General features: G+C 36.8%; 1 protein-coding gene across 3 annotated transcripts in view; it reads right to left on the bottom strand.

Moving 5' to 3' along the window:
• Nucleotides 1-17,945, bottom strand: part of Pde7a (phosphodiesterase 7A) — an 88,773-nt gene that overhangs the window by 53,442 nt on the left and 17,386 nt on the right. Inside the window, exon 1 of one of the 3 annotated variants that reach the window (XM_042665821.1) lies at nucleotides 572-777. The exons of the other annotated variants lie outside the window; for them this stretch is intronic. Coding sequence (XP_042521755.1) covers nucleotides 572-631 — 60 coding nt within the window. The 5' untranslated portion in view covers nucleotides 632-777. Of the gene's footprint in view, nucleotides 1-571; nucleotides 778-17,945 lie in introns of those variants that run through there. 3 annotated transcript variants of the gene reach the window in all.

The raw sequence follows: 17,945 nt of genomic DNA on the forward strand, positions 1-17,945 counted from the left end.
ATTATACATTTGTCTAAATGGCATTTGACTAGCATTCTATCAAGCATTTCTTAAGCCTGATATGTAAAATTCAAATTCATACTTATATTTTTTGTCAATGTATTATAGCTAAAGCAAGATGGTAAGAGAGAACATGACAAAGTGATTTTATAGTGGTTTTCAGTGATTTTTAAAAACGCTTAATATTTTCTTTTAAATATTCATTTAATTCTTTTTTTCAAAAGAAAATGTTTAAAACATGTATGTCCCCCAAAGTCTAAATTGTTTTTAACTTTATAAACTTAAAAGCTAAACTTCTTTAATCATAAAAACTTTAAGGTGACAACACTGAGGAAATCCACTTTGACTCTGAGGAACGCTACCATAAAAAGCCCATCAGGAGGAATAAAGTGAAATAAGAATAGAAATTACAAGGAGTAATTTTAAGCCTTTTAGCTGAGATAGAACTCATAGCTCTTTTAGAGAATAAAAACCGAGGCAAAATGAAAAGAAAATTGTGTGACTATTTCATTCCTATCAAATATGCAAAGTAATGATTAATGTCACAATCCTAAAAGTAAAGATGGCCTACCTTAGAGGTAATCCACTTGATAAGAACCAAGGCCAGACACCAGATCAATGTAATTCCCATTGGGTCAATCAAAAGCCGCCTGCATAATCTCTCTTCTCTACCAGTAAGCAATGAGCAAAGAAGACTTCTTAGGACTCAGATAAATAACCAGCTGTCCCGAAGCAGAAAAGAAGGGACACTAACTGCCCTGAACCTCTAGCAGCTGCCTTCCAACAGTGATCACCTGACTCCTCAGAGAATGCACTGCCTGGTCAGCCTTCTGGGCCCGTGTATGCTTCATGCCACAACCCCAGTGTTGGAGTAGAGCAGCTTAAATAATGTTGGGAGGAGAAAAACAACAACAACAACAACAACCTTAGCTGACCAAACAATTTCACAAAATGTAGACAAAAGAGATCTCATGCTAGTCCCAAACACTTACACAATCATAATACTCGCTGCCTTGAAAGTATTGGTCAGGATTAAAATGTTTCTCATTCTTTTCAGGTATAATATCCTCACATATAAAACATATTAAGTACTTTACTCCTTTCAACTGGATTTTTTTCAACTTTGTTTCTTTTAGAATTAGCATTATTTTCATAAATATTAAGAGGTTAAATAAATTTTGTCTGTGCTACTTAATATTGTATTTTACTCATCTGGGAAAGACCTCTCTCTAAATAGTGCAACTGCAAATACTGAAAGTATTTGATTCCAAACTCTAATGGCAATCTAGTTTATGTAATATTCTGAGTGCTTGTCTTTCTGTTATAAACATGAGTTGTCAAATAACAATACCTGCCTCTACCTATCTATCTATATGACCAAAACAGCCAGCAGGCTGCAGGTGTGCTGCTGGGGACAAGCCTTTCAGAGAACTCTTAAGTATTTATTAAGCAGAGGACCAGGAATATAATCAGAGAGTACAAGCAGACACAGCTCCTGTCCTTGTGATTCTTACAGTTGAAAGTCTGTGTTAATCAAACTATGCAAATGAAGTCAAATTTGCAACTGTACCAAGTGCCCGGAAGCAGACATAGGAAGTGCCAGTGAAGCCTGGGTCTGAGGTGAAGAGGTGAGGAATTACTGTCTAGAGTCCTAGAAATGTTGGAGCAAGAGCATGAAAAGTGGGGAGGACCGGGGCTAGGACTAAGGACTGAAGCAAAATCAAGCAGTCAAGCACAAAGACAGACCAGGACAGGGCAACTCAAGTAGAGGAAGTCGGGGCCCCATGTGGCTGCAGCAATGGGAAACAAAGACCATACTCTGCAGGGGCCTTCTTCAGGCCTGGGGAAGTGTCCCCCTCCCTTTCCATTGTAAAGACTACTTTGAGCAGTAGAGTCATATAGGGTAGAAACTGTCTGGACAGTTATGCTGCCATTGCAGAGGTCCTAGAGAGAAATGACATACTGTGTCGTGGACTGCAGTTCATGCAGGGACAAAGTCACATGTATAGCCACATTACACAAATGATTAAATTATTTGAAAAGAGCCCAATTATTTCAATAATGTTATTTTCATTATCCTATCTTTAGGACAAATAGTTTAAAGAAGTTAATTCTATACCTGTCAAAATGAAGCCAAAATTAATTTATATGCCTAAATCAAACAGATGTTTCCTAAACTGAAATTATTCATTCATAATACAGAGCTATAAACCTTTTATTTCTCTATATACAACTAACAAGCTGTAATAAGCTATGCCTTGCACTAGTTTGACAAGACACTGTTGAAGTCTTCGATTGCTTTGTTCCAGTAAACATAACAAGCAATCAAACATGAAGGATGCCCAGGAATGGGGCAGAGCAGGGCAGAGTGTACTGCAGGCCAATACTTGTCTACAAGCAGTCATGCAGTCAGAGCCAGTAATGGATGAGGACCTCAGGGTCATTCTTTGCCCCTCAGGCCTGGGCCTCACACTCCAAATCAACTACCACTATGGTTAGCCCAAGAATGCTTCTCTCCTCACCTTCACATTTCCCTGCCATTCAAATAATGTCACAATTTGATAAGCAAATATACAACATTGTATCTACTTAAGTTTCTACTCTGACCATAAAGGGAAATCAAGACATGATTTTTCTCTGATCAGAAAATTTCCTGTTCAAATAGAAAGAGCTATGGAGCTTATGCCTAGAATCATAATGTCTTCATCACTAATGACAACGCTACCTAATTCTTACAAAATTATTCAGAGCCAGGCACCAAGTGGCTCATGCCTATAATCCTAGCTACTCAGGAGGCTGATATATGAGGATCCCAGTTCAAAGCCAGCCTGGGCAGGAAAGTCTGTGACACCCTTATCTCCAATTAACCACCAGAAAACCAGAAGTGGAACTGTGGCTCAAGCGGAAGAGCGCTTGCCTTGAGCTGAAGAGCTCAGGCAGGGATAGCACCCGGGCCCAGAATTCAAGCCCCAGTGACCAAAAAAAAAAAAAGTTTTCTTAAGGCAGTAAGTTTAACTTTTTCAGTGTCATAAACTTAATGGCTTTAAAACTTTTTTCTCATTTTGTGATGATAGATTTTCAATAATTCATCTTGGTAAATTGTAAGATTTCTCTTAATAAATTCTTTTCAATAAAACTCTTTTAATAATAAAACTTGGCAAAATAGTGACAGTAATGACAAATATATTTTTTCACCTTAACTGTTTTCTCAGTTTCTCTAATTCTTAGTGGAATATGGCAAGCTAACAATAAATTGGTTAATGATGATTCCACAAAAATTAACGCATAGGATAGAGTGAAACCTTCAAAAACAACTTCTTTGAGAATAAAACTTTTTATTTTTGAGATTTTTAAGACTAATATCTGAAAAACTAAGTTAAAAGTAGATACCATCAGCTTGTGAGTGTTATCAATAGAAAAAAAGTATGACTTTGATCATTGTTCTTAGAGAAGTAATCCAACAACAAATTTTATCCCTGAGGCTCTCTGTCACCCACACACAGGACACCTGTCAATCTTGGCAATAGCCTTCAACTATCCTTATAGAGGCTTAGCATGTCCCTATCTTGACCAAATTAGTCTAACCTCATCTGCATTGACATCAGTGTCTATAATTTTGGAATTGCATAGACAGAAATACCCTATCACACAGTTCTTTATACAAAATGTAGTGTCTGTAGAAAATTATAACAAAATTTATGACTGAAAAAGGTAAAGTCTATGGTAGTCTATGGTCAAATCTCTTCAATTGACTGAGCTTTTTTTTGGGGGGGGTCCAGTCATGGAGCCTGAACTCTGGGCCTGGGCACTGTCCCTCAGCCCTTCAGCTCAAGGCTAGCACTCTACCACTTGAGCCACAGTGCCACTTCTGGCTTTTTTTTTCTGCTTATGTGGTGCTGAGGAATCGAACCCAGGGCCTCATGCATGCAAGGCAAGCACTCTACCACTGAGCCACCTTCCCAGCCCTTGACTGAGCTTTTATCACTGAATTATAGCCCATTTTTTACAACACATAAATGATAGCTGTGCTTTTTATTTGTTCTCATGTTTTTGTCTTGAGGGTTTTTTAGCTAAAAAAAGAATTTTGGGGGTGGGGAGCCAGTCCTGGGGTTTGAACTTAGGGCCAGAGTACTGTTTGTTGCTAGGCGTTTTTTGGTTTTTGTTTTTGTTTTTGCTCAAGGCTAGTGCCATACCATTTGAGCCACAACTCCACTTCTGGGAGTCTTTTGGTAGTTATTGGAGATAAGAGTCTCACAGACTTTGCTGCCTGGGTTGCTTCAAACTGTAATCCTCAGATCTCATCCTTCTGCAGTTGTTTTATAAAATTTAGTAATGTATATTAATTGTACAAAAATTTCACGATGGTACTTCATACATGCTGAGTACATGTAGAGACTGCAAGAGGAAAAGGCTAATTGCCAGAAAAAGGAAAAATCTCATATTTCCATTGTTCTGTGTGTACATAATTCACTTTATGTAAAAATGTAGATTTAAAAAAAATGTGTAATTCAGCATGCTGATTTACCCTTTGTGTTTTATATGCAGGCACAACACACTTTTGTCTCGTAGGTATAATATACTTTTGTCCCTATGTCAGAACTAAACTTTGGAACAAGACAAGATCAAATACACACTTCTGTTAGTTACTTCCAGACTTCCTCCACTAGTTTCTTTTTTATCAAGTTCATTTTTTCTGGGTGTGTTTACTTGGTCTTCCTAATAGTAAGAGGGACTCACATTGCTCTTCCTTACTCTTAAGGGTATCAGCAGAGCTGATGACATGCCTAATTTCAGCCTTGTTGAAATTTTTGTGTCCCAGGACTGGCACAAAAATATAAACAAACAGACACAAAGCAAAACAAAAACTAATACAAGTTAGCTAGGTCAAGGGACACAAAGTCAATATAAAATGTTTATTTTATTTTCTATATTAATATGGGATTGAAAATAAGAATTTAAAAATACCATTTATAAAAGCATCCACAATACTTGAGGATAATGTGTAAGATCTATAAAATAAAAACAATAAAATACTTGTAAGAAAAATCAAAGATGTAAATAAAGAGATACACCATGTTCTTATGAGGCTAAACTGTGTTTCCCTTAAATACATGTCAAAATCCTAACCCCTTAGGTACCTGTGAATGTGACCTTATTTGGAATAGGGTCTTTTGTGTGTGTATACTAGGGCTTGAACACAGGGCCTAGGTACTGTACCACTTGAACCACAGCTTCACTTGCAGCCTTTTTTTTTTTTTGCTGGTGGTTAAATGGAGATAAATCTAATATACTTTCCTGCCTGAGCTAGTATGACCACAGGCTTAGAAAAAGGGTCTTTGCAGATGTAATTAAGATGGGGCCTGCTGAACTAGGCAGTGGTCTAAATCCAATGTAACTGAACTGTGTATGAACTGATGTTCAATATGTTCAACCATCAGATAAATGTAATATAAAGCCATAAGAAATGACTATATATCCATAAGAACAGTTAAAATTAAACAGCCTAATAATATCTATGTTAGAACTTTCATAGAAACTAGGACGTATGCCCATAAAAAGACTTGAACATGGGGCTGGGAATTTGGCTTAGTGGTAAAAGTGCTTGCCTACCATGCATGAAGCCCTGGGTTCAATTCCTCAGTACCACATAAACAGAAAAGATTGGAAGTGGCACTGTAGCTCAAGTGCAGAGCACTAGCATTGAGCACAGAGAGGCTCAGAAACAGAGCCCAGGTCCCTAACTTCAAGCCCCAGCACTGGCAAAACAAAAAAATAAATAAATAAAAGACTTGAATGTTCAAAACAGCTTTATTCACAATAATCAACTAGTAACAACACAGCATCTATTAACTGATGAATGGACAAATTATGGCATATTTACACATGGAATACTATTCAACAATAAATACATACATGAAGTCAGCAAATCTGAAAAAGCACGGTGCTATGTGCAAGAAGTCAGGAAGAATACATCCTATATAAACCAGTTATATAAAGTTATAGAATGAGCCAAACTCATCCAGTTATAAAAATCAGATCAGGGTTGCCTGGACAAAGGATTCAAGTGAATAATAGCAAAAGGGCCTAATAGAGCTTTCCTGGGTGATTAAAGAGTATAAAACATGGATTGTGGTACTGGTTTACATAGTCAAGCACACTTGTTAAAACTTAGCACACTGTATGTAAATTAAACCTCAATGAAGTTTAATACAGCTAAAACATAAAATTAAATTTGAAGTGATAGAGATTTTTGTCAACCATATTAAAGAATCTGAATTACATGCAAAGACTAAGAGGAACCCCAAGAAACTTTATCTAGGGAAGTAACACAAAATGCATTTCAGGAAAAAAAAAATACTTCAGATCCTAGAGTATGGATAAGACTAATACAATGGAAGATTTCTGTCTTCAGTGATATCTGTAAAAATAATATTGCCTTAATCCAGAGGAGATGATGACCCAGATTTAGGACTATGTCCATGAAACACAAAAGTGCTAAGTTTAACAGATTGGTTAGCTTTAATGTACCAGAAGAGCATCAAGGTCCTAGAAACAACTGGGTGGAAATATCCATTCAGTTCCTGGACATATGAGTCTTCAAAGCCTGGAAAGAGAGCTAGGCTTGAGAGAAAGATTTAGGAGCAACCCTCTACTAATAGTGTAGTAAGATTATCTATCCAGAGAGATAGAAGAAAAGAAGGTAAAATCTCAAACCTTTATGCTTACAATAGAAGAGTGCAAGGAGAGCAGAAAGCCAAAACTCACAAATGATAATTATTTAAGTAGCAACCTCCCTCATCTGCTTTCTGTCTCATACAAACATAAGAGATAACATTCCTATGCTATATATGTCTTAAACATCTATTAGAGATAATATTCCTTGCTCTTTCACACCTCAGGATCATTCAAACCATAAAAACAGCTTTGAGTATAATATGAAAAGCAAATTATTGGACTGCAGGAGAGGCTCAAATGGTAGAACACCAGCCAGTGAGTGAAAATAAACAATTGATAACAAGTTCAAGTCTCGAGTTTGGACAAAAAAACCCAAAAAACAAAAACAAAAGCAAGTGACAAAAATGTTCAACAAATATCAAATTCTTTCTTTCTTTTTTCTTTTTCTAGAACTGGGCTTGAAATTAGTCTCTTGCTTTTGCTCAGATTTTTCTCTCTTCTTTACAACTTTCAGCTGGTGCTGTATTATTTGAGCCACACCTCCAGTTTTGGCGTTTTGCTGGTTATTTGGAGATAAAAATCTCCTGGATTTATCTGCTCCTGAATTTATTGGCTCTGAGAGAACCAGGATCCCCAGATCTTAGCCTTAGTAGCTACAATTATAGGGGTCAGCCATTGGTATGGAGCTTTGAATCTCCTTTTAGATCTAGTGTACAAGAAGATTTCATTCAAACTTTTCATGTCCCTATAACTGCTGCTTTGATACTACGTTCAGGATAAAAACAAGCAACAATATTAAAAATTCTTCTGTCCAGTTTTGAAATGAACAATTGATTAACACAGGATGATTAATCAAGACAAAAATCTGTGTTCCTATCATTATTATTATGAGGAAATAAATGGTTGACATCTTATTTTTGTCAGTTGTGGGGCTTGAACCCTGGGCTTGGGTGCTGTCCCTGCACTCTCCAGCTCAAGGCAAGCGCTCTACCACTTGAGACATAGCGCCACTTCATTTTCTAGTGGTTTATTAGAGACAAGAGTCTCAAGGACTTTCCTGCCCGGGCTGGCTTTGCACCGTGATTCTCAGATCTCAGCCTCCCGAGTAGCTAGGATTACAGGCATGAGCCACCAGCACCCAGTTGAGGAAATAAATGGATCTGTCTCTGAGTAAAGTCTCTGGGAATACTTTCAACAGTGAGTTAAGAGAACCGGCCCTACAACTGAAAGAATGAAAACCATATTGTGCGTGTGTGTGTGTGTGTGTGTGTGTGTGTGTGTGTGTGACATTTTCTGAGAAAACTTCATGGCCAGATTTAAATACTCAGGAAAAACTAAGTAAAGGCAAGAATGCAACGTAAGTGGGATAGTAAAACTGGGCTTCCATCTCAAGATCAAAGTAAAGTGAGTGATCCTGAGTTTAAGGTTTTTCACAAGACAAAGCTCAGGATCCGGTCAAAGTACACAGTAATTCTCAGTAACTAGTACTATTGAAAGACACTGAACAATAACAATTAAATGTGATGCTTATTTAGTGCTTGAATCAAATCATGCTCTTTTTAACAACAATCAGCTAGAAGAATATGACAGAAATTTATGGGGGCTGGCAAACAAACAAAGAAAAAAACCCAAAACCCATTCATATCGTAGGTTTACACCATTTGGGGGAATTAATTGCAAAGCAATTAAAAGTAAGTGTAATGCAAACATTCTATCAAGGGTGAAGAATCTTTTGTTCTGCCATTTGATATTCATACAATCATCTACAGGCCCTACAAAAATTTCAATATAGGTACACAGATTCAGACAGCTACTGAGGTTGTTCTAGTCAGGAACCAAATGATTTCCTGGGCCTTCTATAGCCTGTGGGGCAGACATTTCCCACCCAAGTCAAAAGGCAGTTTAGTAAGTTTCAGAAAAAGATAACTGTTTTCTCACAAATTAACACAATTTGTTTACATTTAGTAAAAGGAAGCTGCTAAGAAGCTTTCTGTATTTAGCATATATAATTATAATGCTTTGTTTAAAAATAGAATAAAGAATTAAGATAAAAATAACTTTTTACTTGCATTGAAGTATGTGGTACTTTTGTTCCAAGGAAAGGCATTTATAATTAACACTTTACAGAGAAATTTAAAAGTTATCTATATTATCTAACCTCAAGAAAATCTTCTTATTAAACAAATATTTTCTCAGTAGAAACAGCAAGTAGAAAAGGAGTTCTTACCGATCTCTCTTTCTTGAGCTTACTCACTCATCTCTTAACGTGTCTTTCTATTTTAATAAACTACTATCATCATAAACTATACCTTTTACTACTCTGCTTTGCCTGTCATCTTCTTTAAAGAAAAGAACAAAGGAAGTGAGGGAAGGGGAGAGGAATGACCGAAAAGAAAGGGAGGGGAGGGGAGAAAAGATGAAGTAGAATAGGAAATACTAGAGTTGAGGACAGGAGAAAATACTGTGTTAAAGTTTAAGTGGTACAATTTTTGCTTGGAATGATGAAAAGTTTAGGAAAATAGATAGTAATGATGGTCCTAAAACAGTATAAGTGTACTCAATGCCATCTAATTTTACTCTTTAAGTGGTGAGAATGGTAAATGTTGTTAGGTTTATTTTACAACAATAAAATGAGGTATTAAAAATGGGTTCATATCATTCCTTAAAGTTTAGAGTTCTCTTAGATCTAAAATTCTTGCAAACAACCAACCTCTTAAAATTGGGGCAGGGGAACTCTGGTCTTGTGTTATCTAATCAATGATTCAGATCCAGTGTGTACTTTCCATACAAATTACCTTCCTAACTTCACAGGGATAAAGGAAAAGGAAATACCTGGACTCAGGGTTGTAAGCAATGAGATATTCGTAAAGAAAAACCCAGAATTTAATCAAGATGTTTTTATCTGATTCTCTGTCAAAGTCCAAGTCACCAAATAAACCTTTAAAAACATCTCTCTTAAACCACACTTTAATTATATATTCAAGCAAATCAAAGGCTTGATTCAAAATTTTTAAGATACTTTCTCTTCTCTATTAAGCAATCAACCTAGTTCCTATTTAAATTGTCCACTTCTCCAAACAACAGTAAAAAGGCATACTTAGAAGTTATAAAATAAGTGCAAGTTGGCTTAGTTACCCACACTTTAATCCCAGCACTGGGGAGGCTGAGGCAGGAAGATTAAGTTAGAGGTCAATTTGAGCCACAGAGAAAGGCACTATATCTCAAAAGCAAGCAAGAGAACAAACAAGCAAACACAATCACCATTAAGTAAGCGTGACCATAATGGTCCCCTTTCCAAATTTGTTAGTCGGTACTCTTGGTTTCCAGAAGTCAGTTTTCTGGTTTTGGCATCAATTATTAAGAATGCATTTAATGTTACACCAGTCAGAAACTTTCCCAAGTGCTTCAGAGATCTAAATCTCATTTTATTCTTCTGGGAGATGAAATACATTTGGCATAGGTAGTGTTTTACCTTCTGAAGTATCATAAATTTTTTTTTGACTGTTCTGGGGACTTGAACTCAGGGCCTGGGTATTCTCCCTGATTTTTTTTTTTTTTTTTTTTTGCCTCAAGGCTAGTACTCTACCATTTTGTTCCACAGCTCCACGTCCAGCTTTTTTCTCAGTTAATTGGAGATAAAGTCTCATGACCTTTCCTGCCAGGGTTGGCTTTGAACCTTAATCTTCAGATCGCAGCCTCTTAGTAGCTAGGATTATAGACATGAAACACTAGTGCCCAGTTTATCGAAATTACTTTAATATTAAAAAGAGTTTTGTAGCGGGCACTGGTGGTTCACACCTGTAATCCTACCTATTCAGGAGCCTGAGATCTGAGGATCACGGTTCAAAGCCAGCCTAGGCAGGAAAGGTTGTAAGGCTCTTATCTCCAACTGACAACCAAAAAAACCAAAAAGAGCTGTGACTCAAGTGCTAGCCTTGAGTAAAAGAAGCTCAGGGACAGTGCTCAGGTCTTGCAATGACATACACACACTAATTTCGATAACCTAAAAAATTGGCTTTTCTAGTACCCACTAACTGAGAAAGAAAAAAGTAGAACATTATCATAAACTTGGTAGCTATTTTTGAATAAATTTTACTTGATGATCAAAACTGTGTATAGTAATTTTATATTTTAAAAACATGTATGCATGAGGGTGTTTTTACTGTTAGTTTTTTGTTGTTGTTGTTTTATTGTTTTTTTTCCAGGGCTGAGGACCGAATCCAGGGCCTTGTGCGCACCGGACGGGCGCCCTTCCGCTGGGCTAAACTCCCAGCCCCTCACTGTTGGTTTTTAAGTTTACTGTTTAAAATACTTGAAGGTTCATGAATCATTTAGGATTTCCATCATCAGCAAGGGGGGGCGGGGGGGGGGGGGGGGGGGGGGAGAGGCAACCAAGCAAAAGGTGATAAAGTTCCTAGCAGGAAAAACAAAGCAACAGAGGCAAGGGTATATTTGTGAACACTTCCCTTTACACACACTGAATGATAAGCAGCATTCCGTCTGGGAACAGATCTCTTTCACAAGAGATGTCTGATCAGCCCGTATGATATAAGACTTTCAACTTGGTCAAGGTTAAAAAAAGAACACACCAAAGAGCACAAAATACTAAACCCTCTTATCAAATTGATACACTGCATCTTTCTTCCCTTTCCTGTAGCAGCTTTTCTAATACAAAGATACCACTTTTAAATTGTCATCACAATATAAATTAACCATATTGCAAGAGGCAAAACTCAGTGGTCTTAAGAGTTAGGTTACAGTGCCTGCCTAGCAAGTCTAGAGTTCAAACCCCAATACAAAATAAAACAAAACAAAACAAGCAAACAGAAAACTCTGAATACCTCACTTTTGCTCTCTATCTACCTTAATTCTACCCAAATAATTACTTACAATCTAGGAATACTGCTACCACAATGATCACTTTCATGTCTTTTCTCAGTTTAGAAAGAAATCTCCTCTCCCCCACCTACCAGCTGGCTCCAGAGTTTTATCAATTTTTAACAACTCCACCATTTTTATATAAAGAGAAACAAATTCTTCCACCTTTGACTATTAGAATTGTTATTTCAAGATTTACCAGAGAAGCTTAACAAAAACAAAAACAAGTAATTGGATAAAGCTGAAAGGTTTGGTCTTTCTGTGGGCAATTTAGGGGCAGTTAGGAATAGCACAGGTAAATTTATAACTGTTGTGGGTAAGTTTTCTGCTTTACAACTAAAAAACATCTAGCTGATGGATATAATATGCTAGACCTTTCGTACACTAGCTCAGGAAAACCATTTCTCTTCCCAATTCTCCATTCAGGAATGCTACCTACATTCCTATGCCATGTTAAGAGTGTGTATGTATGAAAGGAAAATGTAACCCAGGCAGAAAGTAATCCAAAAGACTACGTGGACAAGGTCAAGTAGAGGAAAAGATTTATTGCCAGCAGAGCTGACAAGACCAAGTTCTCATATGCAAAGGAAGAAAATGGCACTGTCTGGCTCCTTTTGAGGCCCCCTTTTATATGGTTAGGGGCCTGAAGTGGGAGGGCAGAGATTAGGTCTGCGAGGGGGGCGTTTCCTTACAATATACACTACAGAAATGGCAAATCACACAAATCAGGGCTGCATTTTTTTTTTCCAGAGATGCACTGCCAATCAAGTATGATCAATGTTCAGAAATAACCCTATTGCAAATTTTTCTTTTCCTCAAGCCTATCTTTTTTATTCTTGCAATGAAGTTATTCATTAAAAAATTCAAATTTTAATTTTAGCTAAAATTAAATTAAATTAAAGGATTGGAGGATATTTAATTTTAATAAGATAATGTGTACCAGGCTGGGATGTAGCTCACTGGCTAAGTGCTTGCCTAGCAAGTGCAATATCCTGGGTTTGATCCCCAGTACAAAAAAAAAAAGTTTAAAAAAACAAACTCAAGAAAATGTGTACTTGAGTTACTGCTTAAATAAACAAAACAAAAACCTTTCCAATATCCACTGCTATAAATTACTAATATGGTACATTACTGATAATTTTTTTAAGCCTGGTTAGGATTATTGAGCTAAACACTAATACATACATGATGTTATTTTTGGCTGGGAAGACTACAAATGACTGTCATATTTTTTCTAGCCCTTCCCATTAATTCTTGAATATGAGCACATATCAGTTTAGTAGTAAGAAAAATACAATTCACAAGTTGTTTTATTTGTTTTGTACCTGACCTGAGCATTTTTGCTCAAGGCTATCACTCCATCACTGGAGCACTACTTCCAACTTTTGGGTGCTTAACTGGAGGTAAGAGTCTCAGGAACTTTCCTGCCCAGTTTGGCTTTGAATGCTGATCCTCAGATTTCAGCCTCTTGAGTAGCTAGGGTTACAGGTATGAGCTACTACCACCCAGTCTAAAAGAAGAAATTTAGGATCCTCAGATTTCAGCCTCTTGAGTAGCTAGGGTTCCAGGTATGAGCTACTACCACCCAGTCTAAAAGAAGAAATTTAGGATCGTTTATTTATATTTTTGGAAGCAATACACTATTTTCTTCCATTTGTATTAAGGAAGAGTCTATATAATCCTTTTAGGGGGGAAGATAGCTTCAGTTATTAATCTATTGCTATCTGTAGCACAAAGTTACAAACCTGTTCTTTAACTACCTTAAGATGTTGTAGGCACAGGCTGAATTATAATATGCATTTTAAGAAAAATGCTGAAGCCAGGTGCCGGTGCCTCACACCTGTAATCCTAGCTACTCAAGAGGCTGAGATCTGGAGAATAACTATTCGAAGCCAGCCTGGGAAGAAAAACTCCACTGCCAAAAATAATCAGCAAAAAGTAGAGCTGAGTATATAACTTAGGTGGTAGAATACTAGCTGAGCAAGCAGGCTTAATGAGTGTGAGGCCTTGAGACCAAACCATAGTACTGCCAAAAACAAAAGGAAAAGAAACAGGAGTGCTGAATTCATAACCCACATTGCTATCAAAATATAATCTGGACTAAGATCTCCTATCTTGAAACATGAATGTGATCTGATTCAAGAAAATGTGTTTTAGTCCATTCCTAAGGTAACATGGTAGTAAAGCAAAGAAACATTAGACGGTAGGTGGGTTTAATTTGGTTTCTAGCTCTAAGCTAACTTTATGTGCTATGTTACCTCTGGCAAGCAGCAATTTCTGACCCTAAATGTTACTTTTTTTACATGGGCTAATAATATGGACCCCTTCCTCTTCACAGGATGAGATAAAGCAGGTGGAAGAAACATCAAGTGAAAGACAGTATTATAGTCATAGCTGCTTGCAGACATACTTTACATCTTGTAACAATTGTACTTTGTTCCACTTTGACACAAAAGAGAGCTTTATAACCAACAGTGTATGATGACAGTTTCCCTGGTAACAAAACTTGCTCACTGCTTTGAAGATCTTTTTATCCAAAGAGAAAAAGAGAGTTAAAAAAAAAAAGTTAAAATCTCTTAAAAAAAAAAAACCAACATGTTTTTATTGTTTCTAATTTACCTCAAAAACAAACAAAAACCACAGATGACATCAACAGAATACTACTACTGAACCAGGACACTGGGCGGAAAGAAATAGGTTCAGATCAATTTCAGTAATATTGCTTCAATGTCCTAAATAATCAGCAAGTAGAACTGTTAGAATAATATATTGCCCAAGTAAGATGAATCCTAGAAATGTTAAGTATTAACAAATCTACTAAGATAATTTAATACATTATATCAAAAATGAAAAATGATAAGCATCTCAACAGATGCTCCAAAGTACATTTTGAACAAAATAAACAATCATTTCCAAATAAATATTTCTTAATAAAATGTGGGGAAAGGGGGAAGTAGCAGGCTCAAGCATGATCTGGTGGCAAATGACAACCATGAGAAGTGTATCCCTTACTACTTCAAAGAACAGGATCATTTCACTCTAGCTAATACAGATTTTACAAGCTATTTTGTGACAGCAAAATAAAATGATATTATAGAGACTCACACTACAAATCCATATTTGAAAAAAATATTACATTCCAAAAAGCCGCAAAATTAAATGTATCAGTGATCACAATTACATCTGCAAACATAGCAAATAAAAATAATATGATGGGCTTACAAATATTTTTGGAAATTTTAATAATATTGCTTAAATTACTTTGACAATTTTAAAACTTGAAACTGTTGATTTAAACATAGCTCCAATTCATAAAATAGTAAAAAAAAAAAAAAAAATTCTGGGCACTAAGAGCATGATCCAGTAAGAAACTCTAACTAAACACTTTTTTTTTTTTTTTTGGGTCCCGTCGTGGGGCCTGAACTCAGGGCCTGGGCACTGTCCCTCAGCTCTTCAGCTCAAGGCTAGGGCACTACCACTTGAGCCACAGCGCCACTTCCAGCTTTTTTCTTTTTGCTTATGTGGTGCTGAGGAATCGAACCCAGGGCCTCGAGCATGCAAGGCAAGCGCTCTACCACTGAGCCACCTTCCCAGCCCGTAAACACTTGTGTGTGTGTGTGTGTGTGTGTGTGTGTGTGTGTGTGTGTGAGTCCTGGGTGTGTGTGTGTGTGTGTGTGTGTGTGTGTGTGTGTGTGTGTGTGTGCGCGCGCGCGCGCGCGCCAGTCCTGGGGCTGGGTCCCAGAACTCAGGCACTATCCCTGAGCTGTTTTTTTCTCAAGGCTTGGCTAACATTCTACCACTTGAGCCAAAACTCTATTTCCAATTTTGGTGGTTAATTGAAGGTAAGAGTATCATGGACTTTCCTGTCCAGGCTGGCTGTGAATCTTGATCCTCATATTTCAGCCTTCTGAGTAGCCGGGAAGGATTACAGACATGAGCCACCAGTGCCTAGACATTTTCTGTACTTTTAAAAGCCCTTTAACTTTCGTCTTGGCTTTTTTTTTTTTCCCCAGTTGCAGGGATTGCACAGGGCCTGGGTGCTGTCCCTGAGCTTTTTCACTCAAGGTCAGCATGCTCTACCACTTTGAGCCACAGTACCACTTCTGGTTTTCTGGTAGTAATTGGAGAGCCTGAGCTAGCTTTGAACTATGATCCTCAGATCTCAGCCTCCTGAGTAGCTAGGATTACAGGCATGGGCTACCAGTGTCTGGCTGTCTTGGCATTTTTTAAAAATAGAATTCAAAACTTGAATGCACAAAGAATATCGGACCCTGTCTCCATAAAAACTTTATGCCTATTCTCACCCAGCAACTTACCTTAGCCTAAAAATCTTGTTAAAAGGACGAGAGTTGCTGGCACTATGACAGGCTCAGCTTCTCACAAAACAGCAATTTAAAGTATGAGATTCCTTCTCTCAAACTACAAAACTGTCCCAACCCAAAGAAAGTAAATTAAAACTAAAATTTTATAAATCTCACACACTTGAAACTATGTAAGTTCTATAAATGCACTAATTTATATGCAATTCTGATGATCTCTAAGCTTCCTAATATTTTAGTGTTTGAAGAAGTAGTTTTGTTCATAATCCCTTGTGATAAATTTATCCAATTATAAAAAAATGAAGAGGTAGCCCTGAGTCTCTAAATTTGTGCCATAAAATGTCCTTATTTCTATAGTGTCATTATTTTTAGAATCCCTTGTGGCCATTCTGTACTTTGAAATGGTGTCAGAGCTAAGATGTGCTCTAGTGCACACTGGATTTTGAAGACAGTAAAATAAAATCCTGAAAATATTGATTACATATCAAACTGATAATTTGGCTATAAGAGAAAATATGTTAAATTTAATTTCACTTGTTTAATTTTACTTTGTAATACGTGATTACAAGTCCAACTTTAAATTATTTATGTGGACTCAATTGTTTTACATCTAAATATAAGCTGATCAGCTCCTAACAAGCAAAATTTTGTAACCATTCCCACGGGACTTAGTACTCTCGTTCCATACAAAGAGGGTGTGTTGACCTAGGGTCATGCCCCACAAATTACTAAAGATCAGGGCTCACTTTAGTCAGTTATTCAACAACAGGGTCAACCTTTACAATAATCAAGGCCCCAGGAAAAATCCAAAGACTTTTCCTAGTTTTAAGGGTTAAAAAGCTAGCCCTCCTAACGACTTCATCTACCAGCTTTCTATGAGGAGATCTGAAAGCCACTTCAAGAGGTTCTCCAGAGATCCTTTAGTCATCATTCTAAGAAGAAATGGTGTTTGTCTTCAGAGGCTATGACACTTCAAAACAGAAAAGGATGGATACCACGGCAGAACATAGGCTGGCATTTGGGGAAGCTGGAGAAAGGAGGGAATGTGGATAGAGCAGAAAACTGGGTTCTCAATAGGACTGGGGCCCTGGTAGAATTGATAACTTTGGTTTACTTTCTAAATTTGCAGAATATTTTCTTTACATGAGCACTGAGCTGCAGAAAGCTAAACAAACAATACTCACTGTTAAGGAACTAATAGTTTAACCAAGCATAATGAAATCAGGATAGACCAGTGGACAAGGGCAGCTGTGCTACGAGTTAATCCTGAGCTACAACCCTGAGGAATGAGATCAGAATCAGTTAAGAAAGCCAAATAAAGTTAACAGATAAAAACTCAGGTAGATGGACTCAAGAGGCAAAGAAGGTTATGCTTTATGGGAATGTATCCATAAATAGGACCCTAGAACCTTTCTAAATGTTATATACATTTTTGTTGGAGTCACCCTTTTGTGGTGAGTAAAATCCTTCAGAGCAATCAACAAATTCCAAGGCACTGTTCTCCAAACTTTTGGTGCATTTATTTATAAACTGCACGCGCACACACACACACACACACACACACACACACACACAGCACCAAAGAGTTACACACTTTTAATGTGCTCATGGCAACATGAACATAATTAAAATCTAAAAATTTCAAAATAAATACAAATAAAACTCTAAAATTTTATTTTTATATTCCCATTGCCTCTTCTTGCAAAGCCACTTGAATGTTGTTCTAAGGTCTTTAACAGTGAAATAAGGAATTAAGAAATGTTGCTGATAGGGAAAAGAGAACAAAAAAGTTCTACAACTTTTTTTTTTTCAATTCTCAAAGTCACTTCCAGAAATTTTTCTCTGAAAATGAAGTAATTCCACTATAATAATAAGAAAATGGAATTGAAAATGTTCCCAAATAATTCAGGTACTAGACCTTCCTTGTCCTACTCTATCCTAATATTATAATCCACTAAAATAATTCATAATGTTTTTAAGATATAAGTTCTCCTTAAAAATTCAAAGATTTTAGAAACTCTGTTTAAAAGGAGTCCTCTTTTCTATTCTCTTTACTATAAAATTGGAAGCATG

Source organism: Dipodomys spectabilis, unplaced genomic scaffold, assembly GCF_019054845.1.
Source record: "Dipodomys spectabilis isolate Male_0828 unplaced genomic scaffold, ASM1905484v1 ptg000015l, whole genome shotgun sequence".
In the NCBI taxonomy this organism is placed as follows: Eukaryota; Metazoa; Chordata; class Mammalia; order Rodentia; family Heteromyidae; genus Dipodomys; species Dipodomys spectabilis.